The following is a 24,554-nucleotide window of genomic DNA, read 5'->3' on the forward strand; positions in this document are numbered from 1 at the left end:
CTAGTGGAATGCGTATTTAAGAAAGTGTGTAAGCGCAACAGGTGGTTTGACGTCATAACAATTATAACGACGTCACATGAGAATTATGACGTAGATGGCGAGTTGTGTGTCCAACGTGGTGTTATTTTTAATCGAACTATAATAACCTTTGCTTAACGCTAACGGTCAAAGTAGAATAAAAGTCAGGACATATTCGAGAGATAACGGATATAACAGGAAATATTTGTCTAAATCAGAAAATGCCAGAGGTAGTGATTCCATTTTTGAAACGTATTAGGTTGTAATCGTGGGACAAAACTGGGAAGTGCAATTGTCTTAAAGTTTAACCTAATAATCATAATTAAATCAATAATGTTAATTCGCGTATTAAAACAGTCAGCGAAGCTTTATAAATGTTTAATACATTTCAAATCTTAAACAGGTGAAGATATCACTCGAGTTCTGTTTACTTATCGCTTATGTAAACAGAAGCTATTTTTAACTTCACGTCAGCAGAGTTCAGACTAACATAGTAATTTCGGAGATAAATCTTCAAATAGGATACAAGAAGAATATTGTGAAATTGTTGCCATCTCCCGGATCTAGAAATCCACTCCTATCGGCAGTGATTCAGTTGGAAACGACCGTTCAGCGGTTTCTGTTGGGCTCGACAGTGTTGTGATCACGGATAAGTGCTGAGTCAGCCCATAGCTCGGTCACTGAGTGCTTGCTGAATCATCAACACGGTACGCGAGCGCGCCAAACACTGGCATAGGTTCATCTAGTGAACTACGTAATTTCACAGTTATCGTAAACCAAGGAACCAGAGACTTCTTCATTGTTTCTACAGGGGAATTGTACCATTTTCTGCCGAGAGAGAGAGCAAAGGAACAGGTTTTGACTCCTATTGTGGACGGAATATGAGCAAAAAGGTACGTGAGTCGAGGCAAAGTCCGTTACTCGCATTGTAAGCGTGGCCCGTCTTTGTTTACGTCCTGTGTCGGTAACACCACTTATTGCGCACATAGCAATTTCTTCTCATACATAACATAAAGATCTAATTTTTGGATATACATGAACTGTTTTGTCATTACCTATCGACTGAAATAAGTATGGATCTTGTAATATCAATATTTCAGCCAAATCCCTCGTGGCTTGTGTTTTTGTTTTGTGTTGTGACCTGCCTCGTGCAACTATGGCATGTGTGTTGCGCATTCATCACTTACCACGATCTGTTCAATGGGCTTTCCTTTGTTACAAACATGATTCTCAGACACTTTATTTATCGAAAATTGTATCTATAAATGATTGTTTGATAGGTGATGAACATATTTTAGCCAGGAACAGCCGAATAACGTCAGGATTTGTCGGTCATACGATGTATGTCATTGTGGACCGAGTTGTTTACATGGAGGACGGGTTAGGTCCTTCTCAATGAATTCAGATTGTGCAATATCCTTGTCTCAGAAACGATATCTAGCTACATATTTTGACCATATTATTTTATTTTCAACTCATTTTATTCAACGTTGTGATGTGTATAGTGGTAAATTACGAATTTAAACATCGTATGGTTGGAATGTTTTCAAGCAACGCATATCTGACCTCAATAACAAAGGGTTTGGTCACATGACCGTTCTCAAACAAAAGATTCCTTTCGTGGAGGAAATTCTCGTGTCAGCAAGATCGGAATTCCTCGGTAGACATCATTCACAGTTCAGATTGTATAAGATGAAAGTAGATGTATTTGATTTTAATGACAAATAAACATGGTTGTCAGTACTGTGTAATAGCGCTTGCGTGGTATTTTTAGCCATGTAGTAATCAGTTCATTTCTGCACTTTCAGACTTATTTTTAGCACCTGTAGTTCTTTGTTTATATTCATCAATAATTCTAGGAGTGGTTTGAACCTAGAGACACTGTCATGTTTCTAGACGGTGCTTAGAGTTAATTGCAGACACAATAATTGATTTATATTGTCATTTGTTCACTTGATGACTTTTTGGCCTAGTGACAAATAATTATCCAGACAATGAAGTCATGGAGTGGAGAGGAAAGAGTTGAAGGAGCTGAGGCAGACCTTTCATTGGTGTTTTTGTTCATTAATATGTATCATTCCGCCATTATAGTTAAATAATCACAAGGAGAATTGGGACAGTGAAATCATGATTTAAGTGTGAATCTTTTTGTTATTCTCTCCCATCAATATCAGTTGATTTTCAAGGATTCAAGATCGATTTATATAATCGTAAAAAGTTACTGGAAGTTTAGAACAATAAATAATTTATGCCCAATAGTATTAAATGAGTCCCATCTGAGAAATTATTTTTTTAAATTAAACATTTTTTAAACATATCTGAAAAAGCTAAAACTGTAAGACTTCAAATGTCATTTAACATTGGCTTGATATTTATATGAAATGAAGATTTAGTATTTACTATGCTCATGATTCTAGAACTCATATAAATATTTAAATTGTTGCAGGTCAGATGCTCAGGTATTTCATGCATATATAGTGTGTATTGCAAAGTATTTAACTTTCACTGCAATTATTTGAAAATGAAATTTATCAATGTGCTAAATAATTAAGACATCACATTCTTGTGCCTTTAGCAAGATATTATTAAGACATCACCTTCTTTCATAAATAAAATACTTTCATTTTTCAAATTTCAAGAGACTGAGAACAGATGTACCCAGATAAATATTAACATATTTTTGTTATTGAATAATTATTTTGTCATAAACATTATAACGTAAAATATATCATTAAGTCATTTCTCAGATATGTAATAGACCACATTGTCATGACAACAACTCAATCTAGGCACTGATTGCCATCTGTCAAATGTTTCTCTCTGTCTCAGCAGGGAATTATGGAACAGATGCATGCAAAATATATACCAGACAATACTTAAAGTAAATATAACAACCGAGGTTGTTGTGTGATGTTAAAAACAATAGTTACTAATAGGCCTTTAAACTAAAATTAATTTTTGACTTTTTCATTCACTTAGTGTGCTGATCTTTGTGTACTAGTTCAATGTAACCATGATCCCAGTATCTCATTTCAGCTCAGGCTTTGAATTTTTTAACATATGTTATATTGGGGATTACACATTCTTGACAAAGTACAGATTTTAGTACTTTTGTTGGGTTGAGTCCCATCCGGGATTCGAACCAACACCTTCAAAGTCAGGCACCTAATTGCCAGCACACAAAGTCAGACGCCAAACCCGCTCGGCCAGAGCAGCTTACTAAGAAAGTGTAGTTCCAAATAGAACATATATTACATTTGACCACTTTCTGAATGACATTGTGTGTTTGAATATTTTGTTGTTGTAACAGTTTGGTGGCAGGGCGTGGTGTAGAGAGAGTTGTCAACAACATGTACCTGTAAACACTGCAGCTGGGATGCAAATGTGTAAAGCCCCCCCCAAAACCATTGTGCTGTCAAGAATGAAAGGAAGAAAAGGCCACACTTCAGTGCTTTCATTTATGTAACTTTGATGTTTAATTTAAAATGAAGATATTGAGTTTTTAAACATTTAATATTGTCTAATGAAACTTTGCATATCAATCTAACACATGCAGAACTGGTATTCTTTTATGTTTGTGTATTTCTGTACAAAACATACACGTATTGTGTTTCCTCGTCAACAACTGCACATACACTCAGATTTGTGTAGCATGAAGAGACAAATCATTTCCATATCATAACTTGGAATCTTTTTGATCTCTTTGTATGAAATATTGCTTTCGAATCAAAGACGTGCTGAACTGGTGCCTTTTGATGTTTTAATACTTTTGGAAAAGAAGTTTTGTGTGTGTTACCTTATTTTACTTAGTGAATACTGGCTGCAGTGGGTACATTCCTCAGAAACTACAGAAGATATATGAATAAAGTTAGCATGCTTATCTATAGATGGTATCTATAGGATACCTGTCAAGACTGAGTTAAATATGGATGCCATTATTTGTTCTGTGGGAGTTACTCCATGTATAGTCACTTCTAAATATACAAATGAATACATTTTGAAACAAGTGATTAGTTTGTATAGTATTCCTGATTTATCTTTTAAGACATTTTGAAAGTATTTCTATGTTTTTTTAATTATGTGTAGTGGTGTGAAAAGCATCAACCTACATTCATGGAGTGTGTGAGTATATGACTGACTGCCAATTATCATGTTGCCTGGTGTATAGGTTGCCATGGTTGCATGTACATAAATTAATCATTACAAATTGAATGTCATCTATTGAGATGAAATATTCAACTAATGATTTTGCCATCTTGAATATCAAATACAATACATATTGTTATGTTTGGCTAACTTGTAAAGCTCTAAGGGGAAAAAACTCACTTATATCTCAGAATGTCATAAACCTTTTATCCGAATTCTGTGAGGACAGTAGAAAAGTGGAGTGTTTTTAAGTGATCTTCAACTATTTACCATAACAGATAAAGTGGCATGAAACAAAAAGATATTTATATACAGCAAGCTTTATTATGTTGCTTATTGAAATCCTTACCATGGCTAATAAAGCAGTATATTGTGTGGAGGTCTGCATGTATATGACCTGCATCAGCCAGGAACAGCTTCATCATGTTTATTGGCAATCTCCCCGGCCAGATGACAACTGCGACATATCCCTGTTTAGCTGGTTTAAAAACATAAATCAATGTAACAATCCTAACTTTTAATATTTTTTAGACTTTTTGGATATTTTTATAATTTGTATCGTGTGTATTGGCTATTTCAAACATTATATTTAATTTTCTCTGTTGTTGAAGGACCTCTCTCTATATGTTCTTCATGTACTGTTTTTAATAACCTTTCAGCTTACAGTCTCAAATGTCATGACGTCAAGTTATTAGAGAACATGGGGACATAGGAACAATTTTCGATTTCTCTTCATAAGGGACCGTTCATAAATTATGGCTAGGGGGGGTGATGATGATTTTAAGGGAGGGTCTTGGGAGGTAGAGGGGTCAGGGGGGTCATCAGTTTTGTACACATGTTCTAGGGGGGTTCAACAATTTTGTACATAAAATTATTTAAAATTATGCTTTAAAACTATGGGAAGGGCCCCCCCTCCCCTTCCCATATTTTTAAAGCATAATTTTAAAATATTTTTATGTACAAACTTGTTTTTGGTCATTGATTTTGTACACGACATGTAGGGGGGTCACTTACTTAGTACATAATTATTATTATTTTTTTTTTTTTGGGTGGGGTGGGGGGTGTCATTCACATTGTAAATGCTTCTCCATAAAAATCATCATCACCCCCCCTAGCCATAAATTATGAACGGTCACTAAGAATGAAACGTGATTTTCATGTATGTGTAAGGTATTTACATTAAGAAGGAAGTGATATCTGTGGATGAGTCATGTCACCCATATAGCTCCGCCCACATGAGCTGTGACATGTTCAGTCTATTGAAAGATAAAAATACTGCTGTGTGTTAGTTTGTAAATGTGATGTATATTTGTCGCTGATATAGTAGAACCCTTTAAGTCCTGTATAATTTAATCATGTTAGTCATTTTCTTCATAATGCCTGTGGGTGTGGTTCTCTTGTTTCCTTATTTGAAACTTTACTTCAGTTGTTAGCAGGTAATCTGAACATTTTCAGTTTCTAGTTTAGTCACTAGCTCAAGTTTTCCCCTTAATGGATTTTTCCTGGAAATTTGACTAAACAGATTATAGCGGGTTTGTGTATACAGAGCAAGTTTGTTTTGACAGAGGATTGTACAGAGTTATTTTTCTTTGTCGTGAGTTTATTGGGTTTGTTTTATGACCATGGATTTCAGATTATTTATTAGATTTCTGTTTTATTCAGAAGTTTGTTGATGCGTTATTTGTTATTTTTTTGAAACATGGTAACAATTCTTGAAGCCTTCTGTAAAACATAATGATAGTTTTTTTACATACTTGGATAAATTAATATCATATTAATAACAATATATTCTGTATTGTAAAAGATTTCACTTCAGATGAGGGGCGGTGGGGTTGCCTAGTGGTTAAGGTGTTCGCTCGTCACGCTGAAGACCCGGGTTCGATTCCCCACATGGGTACAATGTGTTAAGCCCATTTCTGGTGTCCCCCGCCGTGATATTGCTGGAATATTGCTAACAGCGGCGTAAAACCAAACTCACTCACTCACTCACTTCAGATGAACTGAACAGAAATCATTCTTTAGTTGCAACAGGTATATGGAATGTGTAAAGTATACAAGTATGAATTCTTCTCTTTGAAGTAAAAACTATTGATTGTATTAAGCTGTGGAGTGTACTGGAAATTTACAAGTACTGTTTCAACTTTAAATCAGGACCTTCATACAGTGATTATTATCTATGAATATATGTTGATGCAAAATGCAGCAATAATACAAATAGAAATGAATTCATATAATTCAGTTTTAATCAGTGAAAGTTATGAATGCCCACTGCACATATATTCACATGTACTTAGGTGTTAGGATCAAACATGGCAACTAATGTTATTTAATGCTTCTAGAAGTAATTGCTGTAAATATGGTACTGTCCTGCTGAGGTACTTTTGTGAACTTGAAGATAATTTTATTTTTAAAACTGATTAAGCCTTGACATAAAACGGATAGTTTAATCAGCAGGGATTGTCGTTTAGTCCTGGTGGGTGTGCGTTTTGGTGTAGAGAAATGACCCAAACAGTGAGCTGTTCAACATGGCTGTTTCCTGGGAACATGGGACATGAAATCACATAAGGCTAAGGTACAGTGATAACGTATCACTAAAGGGAGGTAACTGATTCACATTATTGTCAAGTCAGCATATCTTAGCAGGGCACCTGGTTTATTTTGTCGACTCAGCATACCTGTGATGTGGAACATTTCACTGTACAATCCCTGTCGAGTGGGAAAGCTAGGTCACCTTACAATGGGAGCGTTGTTAACGCTATGGAGGCCATGTCCTATGACGCTGGAGATTAGTTAATATATCAGCTTGAACGATAACTGGGTCAACTGGTCATTTAAAGTACAATGTAGATAAGTGGTACTAGGTTTTAGAGACATATGACAGTGTAATTTGTCCTTTTTCTGGAATGTTCAAAAATTTGAATACAGGTGTGCTGAGTCAGCATAAATGATAATTTTACTGCCCAAAAACCCAATATCTATTAAAACACTGATCCTATACGAGATTATGTTACTGTGAATTATGTAGAAAGCTGCGTGAAGTAGCCTAGATTTTCTTCTTCAAGGGATGCATTGTCATGAGTCTGAGCGAGACAAGTTATCAGATGGTTCTAGTAGAATGTTTGCCTTGATACTAGCACAGCTAAAAGTGGTTTAACATCTTTAAAGGTCACAAGGAGAAGGTGCTTTGAAGGTCTTATAAACCTGTCCCAAAGAAAAAGGCTTCGTAACAAGCGTTGCATGTTAAATTTTAACAATTTTACTGCTGGTTCTCTTTCAAGTATTCTTTGTTTGCTTTCAAAGCAGTGTCGGGAAGACTAATATTCGAAGGAGGATCAGGTATTGCAGGTGTGTGTCACAGCTGGTTGTGCCATTACCAGGATCGTATTGATTACAATGCAAAAGTAACACTGTATTCATCTTATTGAGCATTCGGCCCCACAAAACTCATCCTATATGTTGTAGTAACAGACCTTATTCTATAACACACATACCCCATTATTAATATTAAATATACATTCATAGCTGTACTTTACTACACGTTTTATGTACACATTTGAAGGTACCATTTTTTCTCAATATCTTCACTGTTTCCAAGATTCCAGTCCAGTTAAGGTCAGGTTGGGCTGACAACAGTTAGGGCTTTTTATGACAAACAGTTACAGCTATTTATGACAAGAATCAGTTGTTCTGTCAATAAGTGTGTAGTCTATCTCTTAAACCCTTGAGATTGAATTAAATATAATCCTACTCAAGAAGAATGATTTGGAAAGTGTAGACTGCCTCAGGTGACCAGAACTTTTTGATTTGTTATGTAGATAAATCTATTTTAGAATCTGTTTTAATTAGCTAACTGTATTTCAGGGACTAGATGTCAGCCTAGTGAGTGTGCATCATCATGCTGTGGCTGTTCAGGCTTTCAAAGACTTGGTTGTCTGGTTTGATCATTTTTCATGCCAATGCGACATGGCTATAATTTGGGTGACATCATTGAGAAACAATATTCTTGCTTGTATTCTAGCTTGCTCAGTGCTTCTATTTACTGGTCCGACACTTGGCATGGAGGTGATAAAATTAGGACTGGTTGGTGTATGTCACGGGTCAGGTAGCCATGTTAGGTCATCTATATTGGTTTTATATTCTCGTCTCCAGCTGCAGCTAAAGAATGTGAGAGAGAACAATTAAATGAACTATACAAATAAAAAATTTAATGTTTTTCAATTTTGTAACTCAGTTTTTTGTAATTTTAAAATAAGATCACCTTTAATAATATTTCTTGATGTAGATCAAGTGGCTCTGGTTTGGAAAATGTTTGAAAAAAGAGTAGATGAACAATTTGTTAATAACTGTGGGTGAAGAAAGATCAATCCCATCAGTTCATTTTTGAATATACAAGGGTAAGAGTGTTTTTTTCACAATTTCACAACGTCAGGGAGAAATAAAAAAAATGTTTTTATTATTTCACATTGAAATGAAAATTCACAGCATCGTAAGAAAAATATGGTGGACGGTTAAACTGAGGCATGGTGGTCAGTCCTATTGTTGTGTGTGTAGGTGGAATCTTGCTTCAGGCAAAACTTGTCATTAGTTACAGGGGTAAGTACTGATTTACCTACCATGAAATGTAATGTTGGGTAGATACATTGAGGAATACAAACTTAAATCAATGATTCTGAGAAAGAGTGCTTTACAATAGAAGTGTTTTTTATTTGTAATTTTGATACCCAGACTGAATCCTGGAAATAAGAAAATGCAAAGGCCTTAAGATAATTTCAATCCAAGACAAATGGTGTTATCAACAATAATAAATGTCAAGTGTTCTAATAATAAATAGCTCGTGACTTGTATGTGGCTTATCAGCAGTTGATCATGAGACCAGCAACTGGAAGGCAGGAATTTACCAACACACTAGTAGTGACACATCATCTGCTGGGCTAGGCAAGGAGCCGTGGTGGGATGTGAGGGGTGGACGTGGTGGGATGTGAGGGGTGGACGTGGTGGGATGTGAGGGTGGGCGTGGTGGGATGTGGTGGGATGTGAGGGGTGGACGTGGGGTGGTGGGATGTGAGTGGATGGGTGAGGGGTGGGCGTGGTGGGATGTGAGGGTGGACGTGGTGGGATGTGAGGGTGGGCGTGGTGGGATGTGAGGGGTGGGCGTGGTGGTGGGATGTGAGGGTGGGCGTGGTGGGATGTGAGGGGTGGGCGTGGTGGGATGTGAGGGGTGGACGGCGTGGTGGGATGTGTGGATGTGAGGGTGGGCGTGGTGGATGTGAGGGGTGGGACGTGGTGGGATGTGAGGGGTGGGCGTGGTGGTGGGATGTGAGGGGTTGGGCGTGGTGGGATGTGAGGGACGTGGTGGGATGTGAGGGGTGGACGTGGTGGGATGTGAGGTGGGATGGAAGGGGAGGACGTGGGATGTGAGGGGTGGGCATGGGGGACATGTGAGGAGGACATGGAGATGGGTGATGGAGGACATGGGGACATGGGACATGGAGGACATGGGGATGGGTGAGGACATGGGGACATTGAGGACATGGGGATGGTGATGGAGGACATGGGGATGTGGTGATGGAGGACATGGAGATGGGAGACACATGGAGAGTGGTGATGGAGGACATGGACATGGAGTGGTGATGGAGGACATGGGGTGGAGGATGGAGGGACATGGAGATGGGAGGATGGAGGACATGGAGATGGGGATGATGGAGGACATGGATGGAGGATGGGAGTGGTGATGGAGGACATGGAGAAGGTGGATGGAGGATGGATGGAGTGATGGAGGACATGGATGGAGGACATGGAGTGGATGGATGGACATGGGGAGTGATGATGGAGTGGACATGGGATGGACATGGATGGAGGACATGGAGTGGATGGTGGATGGAGGGTGGTGGGGATGGAGGACATGGTGATGGGGGGATGGAGGACATGGATGGGAGATGGAGGACATGGGGATGGTGGATGGAGGACATGGGGAGTGAGTGATGGAGGACATGGAGATGGGGGTGGATGGAGGACATGGGAGATGGAGGACATGGGGAGGAGTGATGGAGGACATGGGGATGGGTGATGGAGGACATGGGGATGGAGGTGATGGATGGAGTGGACATGGGGATGGGTGGGATGGAGGACATGGGGGATGAGGGAGTGTGGTGATGGACATGGGGATGGAGTGATGGAGGAGGACATGGATGGTGGATGGAGGACATGGGGGATGGAGGATGGGAGTGGACATGGAGAGACAGGACAGGGAGATGGGTGATGGAGGACATGGGGATGAGTGATGGAGGACATGGAGGGAGTGGGATGGAGGACATGGGGGAGGATGGAGGATGGAGGACATGGATGGGATGGAGTGGATGGAGGACATGGAGAGACATGGGAGAGGACATGGATGGTGGACATGGAGTGGTGATGGTGGACATGGAGATGGAGGACACATGGGGATGGGTGAAGGACATGGAGAGGAGGACATGGGGAGGATGGAGGACATGGGGAGGCACATGGAGGATGGGTGATGGAGGACATGGGGATGAGACAGAGGAGACATGATGGAGGACATGGATGGACATGGACATGGAGACAGAGGAGACAGAGGACATGGAGATGGGTGATACAGGAGATAGATGAGAAGATATGCCTGACTGGCAGGCAAGCAAGCACGGAGACCTGTATGAGTAATTTGGATGAATGCTGGCTTGATCAATGTTTAATCACATTGTGATGAGGTCATCCCAGTCTTTGTTGAAGGGGAAGCTGTTCATGCTGCTGTGGGATCTGATGTATTTCTGAAAGAGTTTCCCTTGTGATGGACACTTTAAACATTTACCCTTCATGAGATGTATGTCTGAAAATGGCAACAACAAGTGTTTTTATAGCAATAACCATGAATAAGTTCTATCTCCGGGAAATCTTGTTGAACAGAAACGGCTGCTAATATACACTGAAGTAAGAAAGTAAACAGGGAAGAAAAAAATATTCTCATTACTTCTGGCTTTGTTAAATGTCGTGACATTCACATAATACCCTTCCCCATACCTGAACAAACACCTTTCAACAGTTGGAGGTTAATTAAACTGGCCTGTTTACCATGGATCTCTCACAAGAAAAGTTGTCTTTGTAATCATCAGTGTAATTGTGATGAGTCATCAAAAAGTGATTCAACATGTTCAAAAGTTTCAAAAAAGCGATTCTTGATTCTCTGTATATGGATTTATCTAGACCTGTGAATGACATGATACTTTGTCCCTCATTTGCAGGATTAATGTTGACAGAAATTCCCGAATTTTAAGATATTGTCCCAGTCAGGTAGATACAGGAATAGTTAATGAAATGAATTATATTTCATTAAAAAACAGGAGCAATAAAAAAGGAAGGGGCTTAAATTCTCAGCTTTATTGAGTTTTAATATATAAGAACTGTAATGTTTTCGCCCAGTTTGCTTGTAACATAGTTAGCAATCCTTGATAAATCCCTGCCTTATCAGTTGTTTTTTTCTGACGTATATATTCTTTTAAAAAAATATTGACCATTTTCAAAGGATTTTGATCGTGTACTTACTCAATTCTCATAACTCAAGCTACGTGGCATGTTTATGTTGGAAAAGGTCCTGTACACTTGTTAATACCACTTGTCACAAGCCATCTTACATAATGCATCATGTTACAAGAGATTGTAAAATTAACCAGGGCGTGGCAGAAACTCAAGCCTGTATGTTTGTTTTCTTGGTTATATAACCCCACCAATGACAGATATGTTTCAAGTAGATATCGAGTGCTTCAGCTGTTATGCAGGATGACATCACATACCTACGTGGTATACAGAGTGGCTTACAGGGAACAGGACATATTAAAGGGAGATAGTTGGGACTGCATGTTTTTGTTGGGGATTTTTTTGGGGGGAGAGATGGGGTATTTTTGTCACTAAGTCGCTTGTTGTTAAAGAGGCTCTTTTCGGCATTTTATAGTGCCCTACTCAGGTTGTTTTGTGCCATGTGTTATAGACTAGAGATTCCTAAGTACTATGGCTAAAAAATTGTTTTATAACCTGTAGAATCTGTACTTTCATGAAAAGGTGAGTGAGTGAGTTGGGTTTTGTACCGCTTTTAAGCAATATTCCAGCAAAATCACGAGGAGGACACCAGGAATGGGCTTCACACATTCTACCCATGTGGGGAATCGAACCCGGGTCTTCAGCGTGACGAGTGAACGCTTTAACCGCTTGGCTACCCCATCGCTCCTTCATGACTTCAAAGGCTATGATATTAATATCTGGCATAAGCTAATGGGCGAGTAAACATTGTCCTTCACACTGTGATTCACTGGTTTGTCCGGTCCTTTAACTTTGGTTTAAGACATCTTCCCACCCACTGCTGTAGCGACACTTCAGCGAGGAATGCAGTGTCTTGTATTTGGATAATTTATGGTATGTACAGGCCTGGTTAGGATTCTATAAACAAATCAAGGAGATATTCAAACATTTTAGTATCGAGGTCAGCTTCATTTGAGACCCTGAATCTCTTCCATAAAGCAATCATGGTGTTAAGATGATAATAAAATATCCATATAATGATATGTAAGGCTTATCCCCCCTCAGGAATATGGTTTGGTGTTGCCTGTTAGCTCAGGTAAACATCCACTGTGGAAGCCACGTTCCTCACGGGTTAAGCTTACAACATATTTACTTCCAAGTTGTTCATTGACCAAGATATAAAACAAATAAAATGGGACGTTTGTTACATATTCCCTAGGGCTGGGACAATTCGCCGATGCATCGATGCATCGCGATACATTTAAGTTTGATACAGTTATCGTATCGTGGACTGGTAAATCGATACAAAACGATACACAACTTTTTTTCAAAACAGTATTATCTTAAACATGTTACAGTTCTTATTTAGAGAAAAATGCGCAAGTATGATAGAGTTACTTGTTTGTTTATTCCAATAGTGTTATTGTTAAACACAAATACATTGAAATAAATCATTTTAGATCTTGATACCGTGTCATTCTTTCAAGGTGTATGTATCGTGATACATATCGTATTGCAGGTAAAATATCGCGATATGTATCGTATTGTGACATAGTGTATCGTCCCAGCCCTAAGATTCCCCTGCTCATTATCTCTCATTTCTGGTGTCCCCCACCGTGATATTGTTGGAATGTTGCTAACAGCGGCATAAAACTAAACTCACTCACTCACTCTCTTGCCTGTGTGTACACTCACTCACACACAGACAGACAGATACTAATGATACGTGAGAATTATGTGTTCATCTTTTCTTTTTTTGTGTGTAACATTTCTGCCAGGGATTTTCAGGGGAAAAAATGAAATACAAATTAAAAAAAATGCGTTTCCCCTTAGAGTTCCTTCCATTAACCCTGATATTGTCAAAACTTAAGTTCCTAGGTTTATAATACATTCTAGCAGCAAATCTCAATGACCTCCTAATCCCGCAAAAACACTGTACTAGTTATGAATCTGTATCCAGCTAATTCAGGAAACAGTATTGCGCTCATACACATTGATGACTGCCCTACTTTCATTCCTGTGAACATCTGAAGGCTGTGGTAGGTTAGAGGTGTCTTATATAGTGACAAGGACATAACGTGACCATCGCTTGCTGGGATGCAACACAGGAAACTGTCTTTCCGTTTTGCCAAGTAAGCATGATTTGCGAAGGTTCAGGAAGCTGCGTCATCTGATGGTGTGGTATAAACCCCTCTTGTCACTAATTCCATCAATTCAGTCTAACGAGATAATTGTGCCTATAGTTGTAAATGTATATAGATTCATGCAAGACAATGATGGCGTTTACTCCCTTAGACATGGTAAATATGGTGATCTTTTACTTCTTTGTCTTCATGGTGTGGGTAATTGGAAATAATAGGTATGTTTATAGTAGTGTACAGTTTACTTACCTAATGTTTGTTTTGATGCTTCCAGGGGTGTGGGGTAGCCCAGTGGTTAAAGCGTTCCCTCGTCAAGCACCCGGGTTCCACTGTCCACTTGGGTACAATGTGTGAAGCCCATTTCTGGTGTCTCTCGCTGTGATATTGCTGGAATATTGCAAAAAAAAATGGCGTAAAACTAAACTCACTCACTCACTCATTTGATACTTCCATGGCCTAGAGGATATAATTGAACTGGTTTGATGCCTGACCAGGTCTTGCCATATAACTTTTAAGGATGGTACCTGTTGTTTCCCTGCCTAGCACTAAGCATTAAGAGGATATTATTTAAAATGAACATGTCAGCTTGAGGTCAGTTTACTGTGTCACCGTTTCCCCATTTCAACTATCCTGATCTGTTTTGTACTACTACTACCACGACTTATAATAATAATGGATTTCTGTGGCGCCTGGAATCCAACTCAAAGCTGTTCAATGGCGCATCACAACTTGAAAAATCTATTTATTGAGAGTTTCATAAAGGCCCCCCAAAATATTTCTATCTTATGATTCAATTTAATTAGAAATATGTTGAAAAATTGTTGACCTCCAATGTAGCCAGTTTTTAAGAATTATTTATGGAAGCAGAGATTATTGACTGTTATTGAACCATAAATACTAAATCATGATAAATTATTACCTGCTGCTTTACAGCTGAGCAGCCTTGTGCTAAAACTCCTACAACATCTGCATGCTTAGACGTCGGATATCGTGACATGTATCAATAGTGGTTAGCTGTGTGGTTTATATAGGAGAAGATGTTTACAAGTGTTTTTTTATGAGTGATAGTTTGGTTTAGCTTTTCCTTGAACGTTATTCTAGTTATATCAGGTTGTGTCAGTTTTATATGATAGGAAAGCCCCAGGTGATTGAGGTCTCCAGTGTTAACCACCTGGGTGAAATCTATGTGCGTGGGTAGGGGGCTTGTTAACCTGGAACCGTAAACAGGGCAGACAGTGATGTGAACCCTCAGCATGGGTTTCTATAGGACACAATGTTATTTATGTCTGAGAGTAGTGTTATGAACTGGGATATTTTGAAAACAATATTGTGGCTCATGAAAAACGTTTTTCTGGGATTTTACACTGCATTAGTGCATTTTGAATCTTTCTTCTGTTCCTTGTGGTAGGTCCATAGATAAGTCTGTTGAAAGTAATTTTCATAAATAACCCTGACTCTATTTACTTGCTTACTTCTACTGTAGACATGTTTGTTTCTGTTTCAGATATTTTTATCCCAGATAAAATCCGAAGAGCAGGCCTCTGCTGCAGCCAACCGCTTGAGTGACGATGAGCTTGTTGGACTGTCTGTGAAGGAGCTGAATCGGTTGCTGAAGGGGCTCAGCAGGGATGATGTGGTGAAGCTGAAGCAGCGTCGTCGCACGCTCAAGAATCGGGGGTATGCCGCCAACTGCCGCGTGAAACGCATCTCCCAGAAGGAGGAGCTGGAAACAGAGAAGGAGGGCCTGAAAGCTGAGGTCGATCGGCTGCAGCGGGAGAATGACGTTGTCAAAATGGAACTGACTGCTCTCCGGTCGAAATACGATGCTCTGTCAAACTTTGCGGACCACCATCGCATCAAGGTTCTGCCCCATCCAATCGTTGTGACCACTTCTTCCAACGAGACAATCATGGTGAAGGCGGAACCGATCCAAGGGCTACGGCCCTGTTCAGCATCATAGCAGGCGTCTGGTAGATTCTATGGCTTCCCACTGCAGCGAGAGCCACCTAGCTGATGAGACTCGTAACACTGCATAGTATGAACACTTGCATCTCTATGTTCAGGATGCCACTGTCGTCAGAGATGGTCGTCTATGCTGCTTGCCATCTAGTAATGAGGATGTAATCCTTTTGCAGAGCGAAAGAAATTCCCGATTGCCTTAAAGAGACTTGTTGACAGATTGTCAAACGAATATTGTAAATACGCTATGATAAGATATTTTGTCAGTGTATATGCATTCATATCTTCATTCAAAGTTGATTGGGACTTTGAAATCTGTTTTGTTCAAGCATAGTACTTTTACATTGGTTGTCATTCCATATCTTTACAGATCATTTCATTCAGATGCGATTTTTTTGAGTTGCATAGCTCTGCACACTGACTATATTTGCAGATTTTAGAAGTATCATTTTGATTTATCATATTTTCATCGTATAAAGGTCCCAATAGTGTTATCCATTCTTCAACCAAGTCTGAAGCCTTGCGATGCAACTTTAGTATTCATAAGTTCTCATCGAAACATCACATTCTCAAGCAATTTTATCAAAATTGGCCAAGTATTACTAGACTTACTCATTCCCATCGAAGTTCATAATTAGACTTAATTTATTGCAACATGATTCAAAAACGTTCCTACATTGGAAGAACCAATGCATTTTGTTGATGTTGGTTTAATATTATGTGTGGAATTAGTATGTGATCAATACCACATATCTTTTCTACATGATGACTGAAAAGTGCTACACAGAACCTGGTAAAAATATGCATAATCAAATTTATTTATGATGGATCATGCAGAACCAAGAGATACCCCTTTGAAAGTTCTTTCAGATTTGTATGTTTTTGTTTAGAAGATAAATTAGAAGGGTATAAACATCAACATCTTCATCTTCATCATCAAGAATGAAACGTTTCCCATTTTGTGTAGCCAATAATTCAATGAATTGAAAAGCAATCATTTTGATATTAATTTTTGTGACACTTTTCATTGTATATTGCTCATTATTGCTTCAATCAAAAGGTCGAAGTACGACGGAAGCCCATGTAAAATGGACCGAAAAATAATATGTACAGGAGTAGTTTGAGGAGGGATGAACTATTGAGTGAACAAGACACTCTGTGTTGTTGAGAAATGTTGTGGTTTTTTAGACCATGTATGACACGCTCACTGTAATATGTGCCCCTTGAGTTTCATTGTGTTAAGTCATCTCGATCCCCTAGGGATTCCAAAGTTCATTAGGAACACAAGATGAAGCTGCTTCTCTTGAAGCAGTGTATTCTGACATGTATCATGACTTCATATAAGTCAGTCTGATATTCACTTTCCTTGATGTGTAATTTTCTTATTTTGCAAATTGATACCCTTTCAAGAAAGAAATGTTTCACTGAGAAAGTAAACAAGTGCTTGTTGTCAAAATGCTGTGTACAGACTCAGCTGCTTCTGTGGGTTGGTTACAGCATGGCCTTCAATAACAAAGGCCATGTCTACTCAATGCATGGACAGCAGAAATGGTTAAGTACACGCAACCTTCACCTAGGAAACTGAATTTTGCGAACTTGAATGCCAGTCTCTGGCTCCCCCCTAAGACATGCCCACTCCTTCAGTTGTGACTTACATTTATAGACCACCACCCCTGTAAGGCTTTGTTACACCCTATGTTTGCTACACACACAGTTAACAGTCATGGTATGTCTCCAGAAAGAAATAAGAAACGTTTTAGAAGCCGATTTTGTTCATTAGGCAAAATGATGTTTGGAATATGTTAGCTTTGCATGGCCTTGAAAGTGCCTTGTCCTCTCCATCCAGACTGTAACAGTCTGTAACGGTCGTGGGGCACCTATTGCATGAGTGTGGAGGATTGTTGTACTAACTTACAGTTGTGAAACAAAGAATATATTACTTAACTCAATCACACACAGATACTTAAGCCAGAAACTCAAACATGTTGGTCCACCACCTTGTTCCAAAGAGATTCAGGACTACTTTTGAAGTTGAATGAGTTGATCACTTTCAGCACTGAGCTGATGTGCTGGTGGTGATGTAAGCGTGTAACAATTGGAGTGATTAGACCAGCGTGTTTCATCATGCAGTAACCCACCAGATGTATCGGTGTCCTCGTTAGCACCTTCTTACTAAAACATCAGTTCAACCATCGTTGTGATGACAGACACAACAGATCACTAGACACGGAATCTCTTGCTCAGTATGCTTGGATGCTGTGAAGTTGGATGCCAAAATGATATAACTCCATCCGATTCCTGTTTATGTATCAGACAATTTTTGTAAAAACAGTTTGATATTTACACTGAAAATGTTTGGTTTTGAAGATTGAATTGTTTTACAACCAAGAACGAAATGTTATGTTCTAAGCAAATATGGCTGATATTATTTTTCTGTCAATGATTGTTTGAAGAATACCCAGCATGATTTGAATCAGTTCAGCAATAGGACTGCTGTGTGAAAGGGAGCAACCATTTGATCTTCTGGGGAGGAAGTACAGATTTTGTAAATTGGTGCCATATTCTATTCTGTATTTTGTAAAATCAATTGAGAATTCATTTTTGTGGGATTATATTGTTTGATCTGTCTAAATTTCATGTACTTTATTTTATTCCTTCGAGCTTAACTTAATAATTGAATATATTCTGAGAAATTTCAACCTCACCCCCCACTCAAAGAGATTAAATGGTAGGTCCCTAGTATGTGAAGTAATATGATTGGTTGACAGTGTCAACCTTTTTTAATTCACATGGGCACTTCTTGTAATAATGTAATATGTATAAACCTTGAAATGGGCACAGTGTATATTTTCATTTTGTTTCTGTTGAGGAATGGCTTTGTGTTTTGGAAGAGTGGTTTGTCAATGAGTCTTGAGACATCCCTTTCTGTATTTTCATGCAAATCCCGATTCAGACATACATACTTATGTCGTTCTGACTTGTGTATTTTAAACTAATGTATTTTGAACCTATCTTAGGTTGATATTTTTTTAATCATTTTTAGAGGGCATAGTGTGCAGTTTATGTTTCAGAATAAGAGCATTCCAGTTTGTCTACTTGTTTTACTGATGTTTAAATCTCCAATCGGAACATGTTGTGTTGCCAACAGTGAATTTTGTCAGCTGTGTGATCAATGGCTGCCGTACCTTTAATGTAATGTTTCCACCTTCTTTAGCTTCAAGAATAAAATGGATTTACAGAATAAGAAAACAAAATTGGCCAGTGATGGTGGTATGGTTGGAAAAACATCTCACCTGTCAACAACAGGGAAGCAAACAAGTAAAAGTTAATTAGTTTAAGTTTTGGTTTTCCCCCCAGGTTATCTTTGATTGAGTGTGTCGGAGAAAAATGTCAAAACATTATTGTAGTATTATGAATTTAATATTAACTGGCAATTTTATTACAGTTTGTTAAAATAGTGAAAGGGGACATGCTGATTTGTAAAACAAGGACTTATACTGGTCTGCTCTTGTGACGTAATAAAAAACATTGACACATGTTCTCAAAGTGTGCCGATGGTTAATGAATTATAGATAGGTAATGTATGTTAAGTGTATATGATATCAGGTTTAGATACTTAAGGATTGTTCACCGTGTTATCAGGTAGGTTGACAAAGTGTTACACGTGCCAGTAGCAGGGTGTTTGGGGTTCAATAAGCTAGGCTAACATTGTGGGATGTTCACAAGTGATAAACTCATTAAGCCTAGGACAACCTGCTACTGACACATGTAACAAATGTATAATTATGATTTCACAATTTACAAATAGTTATTTAGAATTAAATATTTGGGAGCCTGCCATTGGGCTCCCTATGTGGTAAGTTGAAGTGCGAACAGTTGCAGGTTGGATGTAACCAGCAGGTTACTTACGTGAATCATTAACACATCATAGTATTCACACAGACCGGCCAGCTGACTTGTGTACATTTTCATGAGATATCAACGGTCTTGTGAGATTGATACATTCTTTAGGAAATACGATATTTCATATTTTGAGAACATTTTGTTCCAAGCAAGTACTATGTGCCTTGTATATGCTGGTTTAGTGAAAATAAGGAAAAGACTGTTTCCAAGGTTAAGTTGACAGACTTTATGCATGTGTGTTAGCCATGTTATTTGTTCTGGGACTGCAGTGCTATAGGGGTAGGGTTATCAATGGATTAAGCAGAGTCAGCACAGTGTGTGATGTTGGTCTTACCTTGGGGTAGGGGTCACATGCACAGGGCGTGATGTTGGTCTTACCAGTATGGGGTAGGGGTGAGATGCACAGAGGGTGTTTTGGGGGGGGCGGTAGGTGCACATTCAGCACAGAGTGTGTGTGATGTGTGTTTTACCTAGGGTAGGGCTGAGGCAAGAATGAGGTACTTAGAGAGCATACCAGGGTCTGTTTGGTGTGTGACCCTATATTGGGCAGGTGCTTGACTAGCTGATTCACAGTGTGGTTTAGAGAAGCTTGTGTTAGATGAGACCTGGGTGCACATGCCTTCTCTATAGGGGTGGGGCAGGAATGTGTGTGATCTATTAGGGAGGGGGTACCAGTTATTATCCTGCACCATGTAGGATTCATTCAGGGTAATGCTGAAGAGATTCAACACTGAATGTATCCTGTGTGAAAGAATTGACACCTTTGGGAAACCAGTTTCTATTGGGAAATGCTAAAGCTTAATTTGCCAAAATGTTAAATCTTGAGATAAGTTTTTGTGATGAAAGTTGTAGTCACTGTCATGTGTATAGTGTTCAAGGCTAGGGTTGAGAGGCTTGGTGGAGGTGAGGAATGAGCTCCGAGTATGACGTATCGCTTCTACCCAGGGAAAATGAGGCAGGGAGTGGACTTTCATTTCAATGGATCAAGATTACACTGGCTTTCAACAAAATTGTAACTAGTGACAATCTTTGTCAGATATGATCGTGTATAAATACCAGTTATCAAAACCAGGCGGGAATATTCTGTCATGGTTTCTAGACTGTTGGAGGTCATTAAAAAGTGAAGAAATATATGAATATTCAAATCAAAAAGGTAATGTTTTGGCTGTCTATTTGAGTCATATTGTAGGTTTGAAGTGAATTGTCAATTGCCAGTTTTCTTGTTCAGCAGTATGTAGCTATTCCTAGGGTGCAGCCTGTATGCTTTGTTGGTTGTATAGAAAGTATTCTGATTTATTTATTTGTGTGCATTGCGGGTAAAGCTTGAGACGTTCTCAGTCTGCATAAAGTCAAAACGTTCAATAAAATATCATGTTTACCCAAAGGCAGCTCAGTGTATGTGGAATGATTGCAAAGGGTGAGCTATGATTGTTGCCATTGTTCGTCTTTCTTGTGTGTATTTTTTTTTTTTTTAAATTTGTGAATTTATTGCCGTGGATTAGTGTCAAAATTATTTATTGGTCATTTCAAGATTTGGAACATTTTGCATCATTTTCAGTATATCACCCCATCCACCTTCCATCGAAATCATATTCCATTGTGAGTGAGTAACCCTCAAAGAAGGTTCTCGGTTGATCACCAGACCAGACAAATGTAAATATCGTAGAGGAATATTTATGATATCTCGCAAGAGAGTTTGAATGTTTATGTTTGAAGCATTCCACAGAAGGCTACCTGAGAGGTGGACACACTATTTTTCATCATGTTTTCATATATATTTTTATTGTGTACCTGTACAAGTACATGCATGATTGAGACACGTGGGAGTCCGGCAGTGTTGTGTGGGCAATGGCAGGTTTTCTACTAAGTATAATGAGCTGCTGGCTGTGTTGACTCGAAGCATTTCTGGGTTGGCACTGCAGTTTGGTTGTATATATCAAATGATTACATGCTATCTTAGTACCAGACACAGGACAACGGGCTCGGCACATAGCAACTCTGGGAGGCTTCACAGGGAAATAGGAGCATCGCTTATGACTTTTCACAGTATATGATTTGATCTTCAAGTTTTGAATATCTTACCAAACAAATAGCGTATTCAATGCTTATATATTGATTTTCTGGACCTAAATTTCATTTAAAGGTTAATATTTGATATATTTTGTAACATGCATTGAGAATTTAAAAAATTGAGAAATGTTTTGTTTTTCCAAATTTATAACCTCTGAGTAATTTGTGAAGTCTCTCATTGGATTAGTTAAATGTAGTTTAGATCCATTTGTCACAAGAACATACCCACCAACTAACCAACCATTGTATCATGTAGACACCGGGCTATTGCATCATGTTGGGGGAGTGTTTCAGTATGGCTGGTTCCACGATGACATTCATGTCTCCCACTTCATCGGGTAGCAGAGCTTCGTTAGGTCAGTCTGGTACTAAAGTGGCAACAGTGTTTTATGGCCCTTGGAAATCAGCATATATTTGACTTCTTTTGTTTGACATTACCAGGGCTTACTTGGTTTGATGTCATCTCATCAATGTATTTGCCAAAACTGGGTGACACTAACTGTCACATCTTAAACATTTTATGTTGTTTGACAAATCCAGGCTGCTCAAAGAGGCATTATATTTTGGGATGAATTGTCAATTAGGAAAATGGGAAAAAGCTGTGTTATAAGTTAAGTGTTAATAACTATATGTTAAGATGATAAAAAAGTATCGACTGTACTTGATATGCTCACAAGCAGTCTGGATTTCTAGGCTTCAATTTCAACCTGCATAAAAGAACACTTTGGTTTCATGTGGAAGACTCAACAAATCACGGTTTATATGTTTCTTAAGCTGATGCTCTGAGTACAAAAAATATTTGTATGACTAGTTACTAAGTCTCCCAGAACTCTTTCACTAAAACCAGGGTGTTCATACATTAGCACCCGAAGTCAACTTCCTATATTAACTGTAGGCCTAAAGATGCACCAACATTTTGCCATATGGTTCTTGAAAATTTAGGGTTGACATGTTTCAAACTAATAAAGTTAAACTATTTCTTCAAATTTAATTTAAAATTAAAACTGAATGGTGAAACCATTTTTAGTGTAGAGGTATTTGATGCTGGTGAGTCTGTGAACCCTGTCATCTTTATCTGTTCCAATACACCTGACACCCCATTGAATGGGTCAGAAGGATGAAAGGCCAGTTAACACCACGAAAAATTATTCAAGAATGGATTACGTCTTTCTTCACAAATAAAAAATAGTTCAGTTTTTACATGGGAAATGTTGGCATCTCTAGGCCTGGTCTGTTCGCTTTAGCCAGTGTCTGTATAACCAAGTACTTCCAATACGGAGGTTGCTATCAAATGTAATCAGACCATATTTAACGTGTGTCTTTTTTGTAAAATTGTGTTTGTACTTCATCATATGGGTTTGTCTTTTCTACGGAGCAACTGATAGTTGTCACAGTGCTATTTATTGTCGGATGGGCAGCATTATTTGGTTGAGATGAAGCCATGTTTATCCTGATGAAATGATCGAAGGGATCTTTTCGTCAATCTTTGTTCAGTAATAGAGATGCGGTCCGAGTTCTTTGACCTTGAAAATTTTATAATACTGACACTTTATTTACATTATTTGCATATACTCTGCAATGATTTTTTAAAGTAAATAATGTATTTATATATTTTATTCATGTTATCATTTTGGGAGAAAAACTGAAATGGCGTAATAAGAGAACATTCTTTTCCAATTGAATGGACGTGCATCGAATGTTTATAAATATATTTATGTATTTATCTTTTTGTTAATGTGTGGATAAACATGGTTTCAATACATCAGTGGTTATTGATGTGCATGTTTGAAATGGATCTTTGTGTACAGAGGACAACTCTGACTGGTTTAAACCCAATTACTGGAAAGTTTCAAATGAAAATATTCAGCATTTACCTCATATTTTTATTAAGTGAAGGTACAGATTTGAAAAACATAATAATTTCTGTATTAAATTACGGCTTGTTGTATTATTGAAATATTCTTCAGATCAGGTAGTTCCAAAATGGAACTGTTAATTTCAAAACTGAAAATGTTCCGTTTAGAAGTAAATGTTTAGTAATTGGGAATATCAGTTGCTTTAAAGACAACTTGTCATTGTTGATATCATCTGAGTTTGTATTTATTTTACACCTATTCCTTTAAAACATTATTTAAATTTTAATACCATGAAAACAAAACATTTGACATCTGTTTTGGTTATGTGAACCATTGTTACCAATTTTATTAAATTTCAAAAATTTGATATTAGGGTTAAATGAATTGTGAGAGGTCTCTATTTGCTATTTGAAGTTCACATTTTAGGCATGTTAATAGGTCTAAAGTAAATATTTGTAAATGTTTCATTGGTGTTCTCAGAATAAAAGAAATAAAATTAAAACTTGCTATGTTGTCAGATTTTCTTCTCAAGGAAGATTACAGCATTGAGAATACTTAAAGGGCTGGGTATGCACATTTTGGCAGATCTGAGGGTTTGCTTTGCTGTATCCAAACGAACAAAATGAGCCATTTAGAGCTCAATTCCTGCTGTCTTCCCAACATGTGGTACTGTTGCATTATCTTCAAGAACCCAGCAACCAGTGCTGGAAGTGAAAAGCAACAACATGCTTATTCACTTGGTTGATTGCTGCCATGTTGATGAAATATTTGTCATGCACTGTTGCTCATGTATGACACTTGCTTATGGCTGGAACATTGCCAAGTGCTTCATTTATCAAGCAATTGAACATTACATAACAGAAAATGAACATGAACAAACAACAAACAAACATGAATCAGAACCAAGTAACAGTTGAGCCCATCTTTCATGTGT

General features: G+C 38.2%; 1 protein-coding gene across 1 annotated transcript; it reads left to right on the plus strand.

Moving 5' to 3' along the window:
- Positions 1-660: 660 nt before the first annotated feature.
- On the plus strand, positions 661-24,127 carry LOC124281063 (transcription factor MafK-like). The gene is made up of 2 exons (XM_046717071.1): positions 661-911; positions 15,337-24,127. The coding sequence occupies exons 1-2, from the start codon at positions 900-902 to the stop codon at positions 15,790-15,792; spliced, it is 468 nt and encodes a 155-aa protein (XP_046573027.1). The 5' UTR covers positions 661-899; the 3' UTR covers positions 15,793-24,127.
- Positions 24,128-24,554: the final 427 nt, after the last annotated feature.

Source organism: Haliotis rubra, unplaced genomic scaffold, assembly GCF_003918875.1.
Source record: "Haliotis rubra isolate DU_JTF1 unplaced genomic scaffold, ASM391887v1 Scf279, whole genome shotgun sequence".
NCBI lineage: Eukaryota > Metazoa > Mollusca > Gastropoda > Lepetellida > Haliotidae > Haliotis > Haliotis rubra.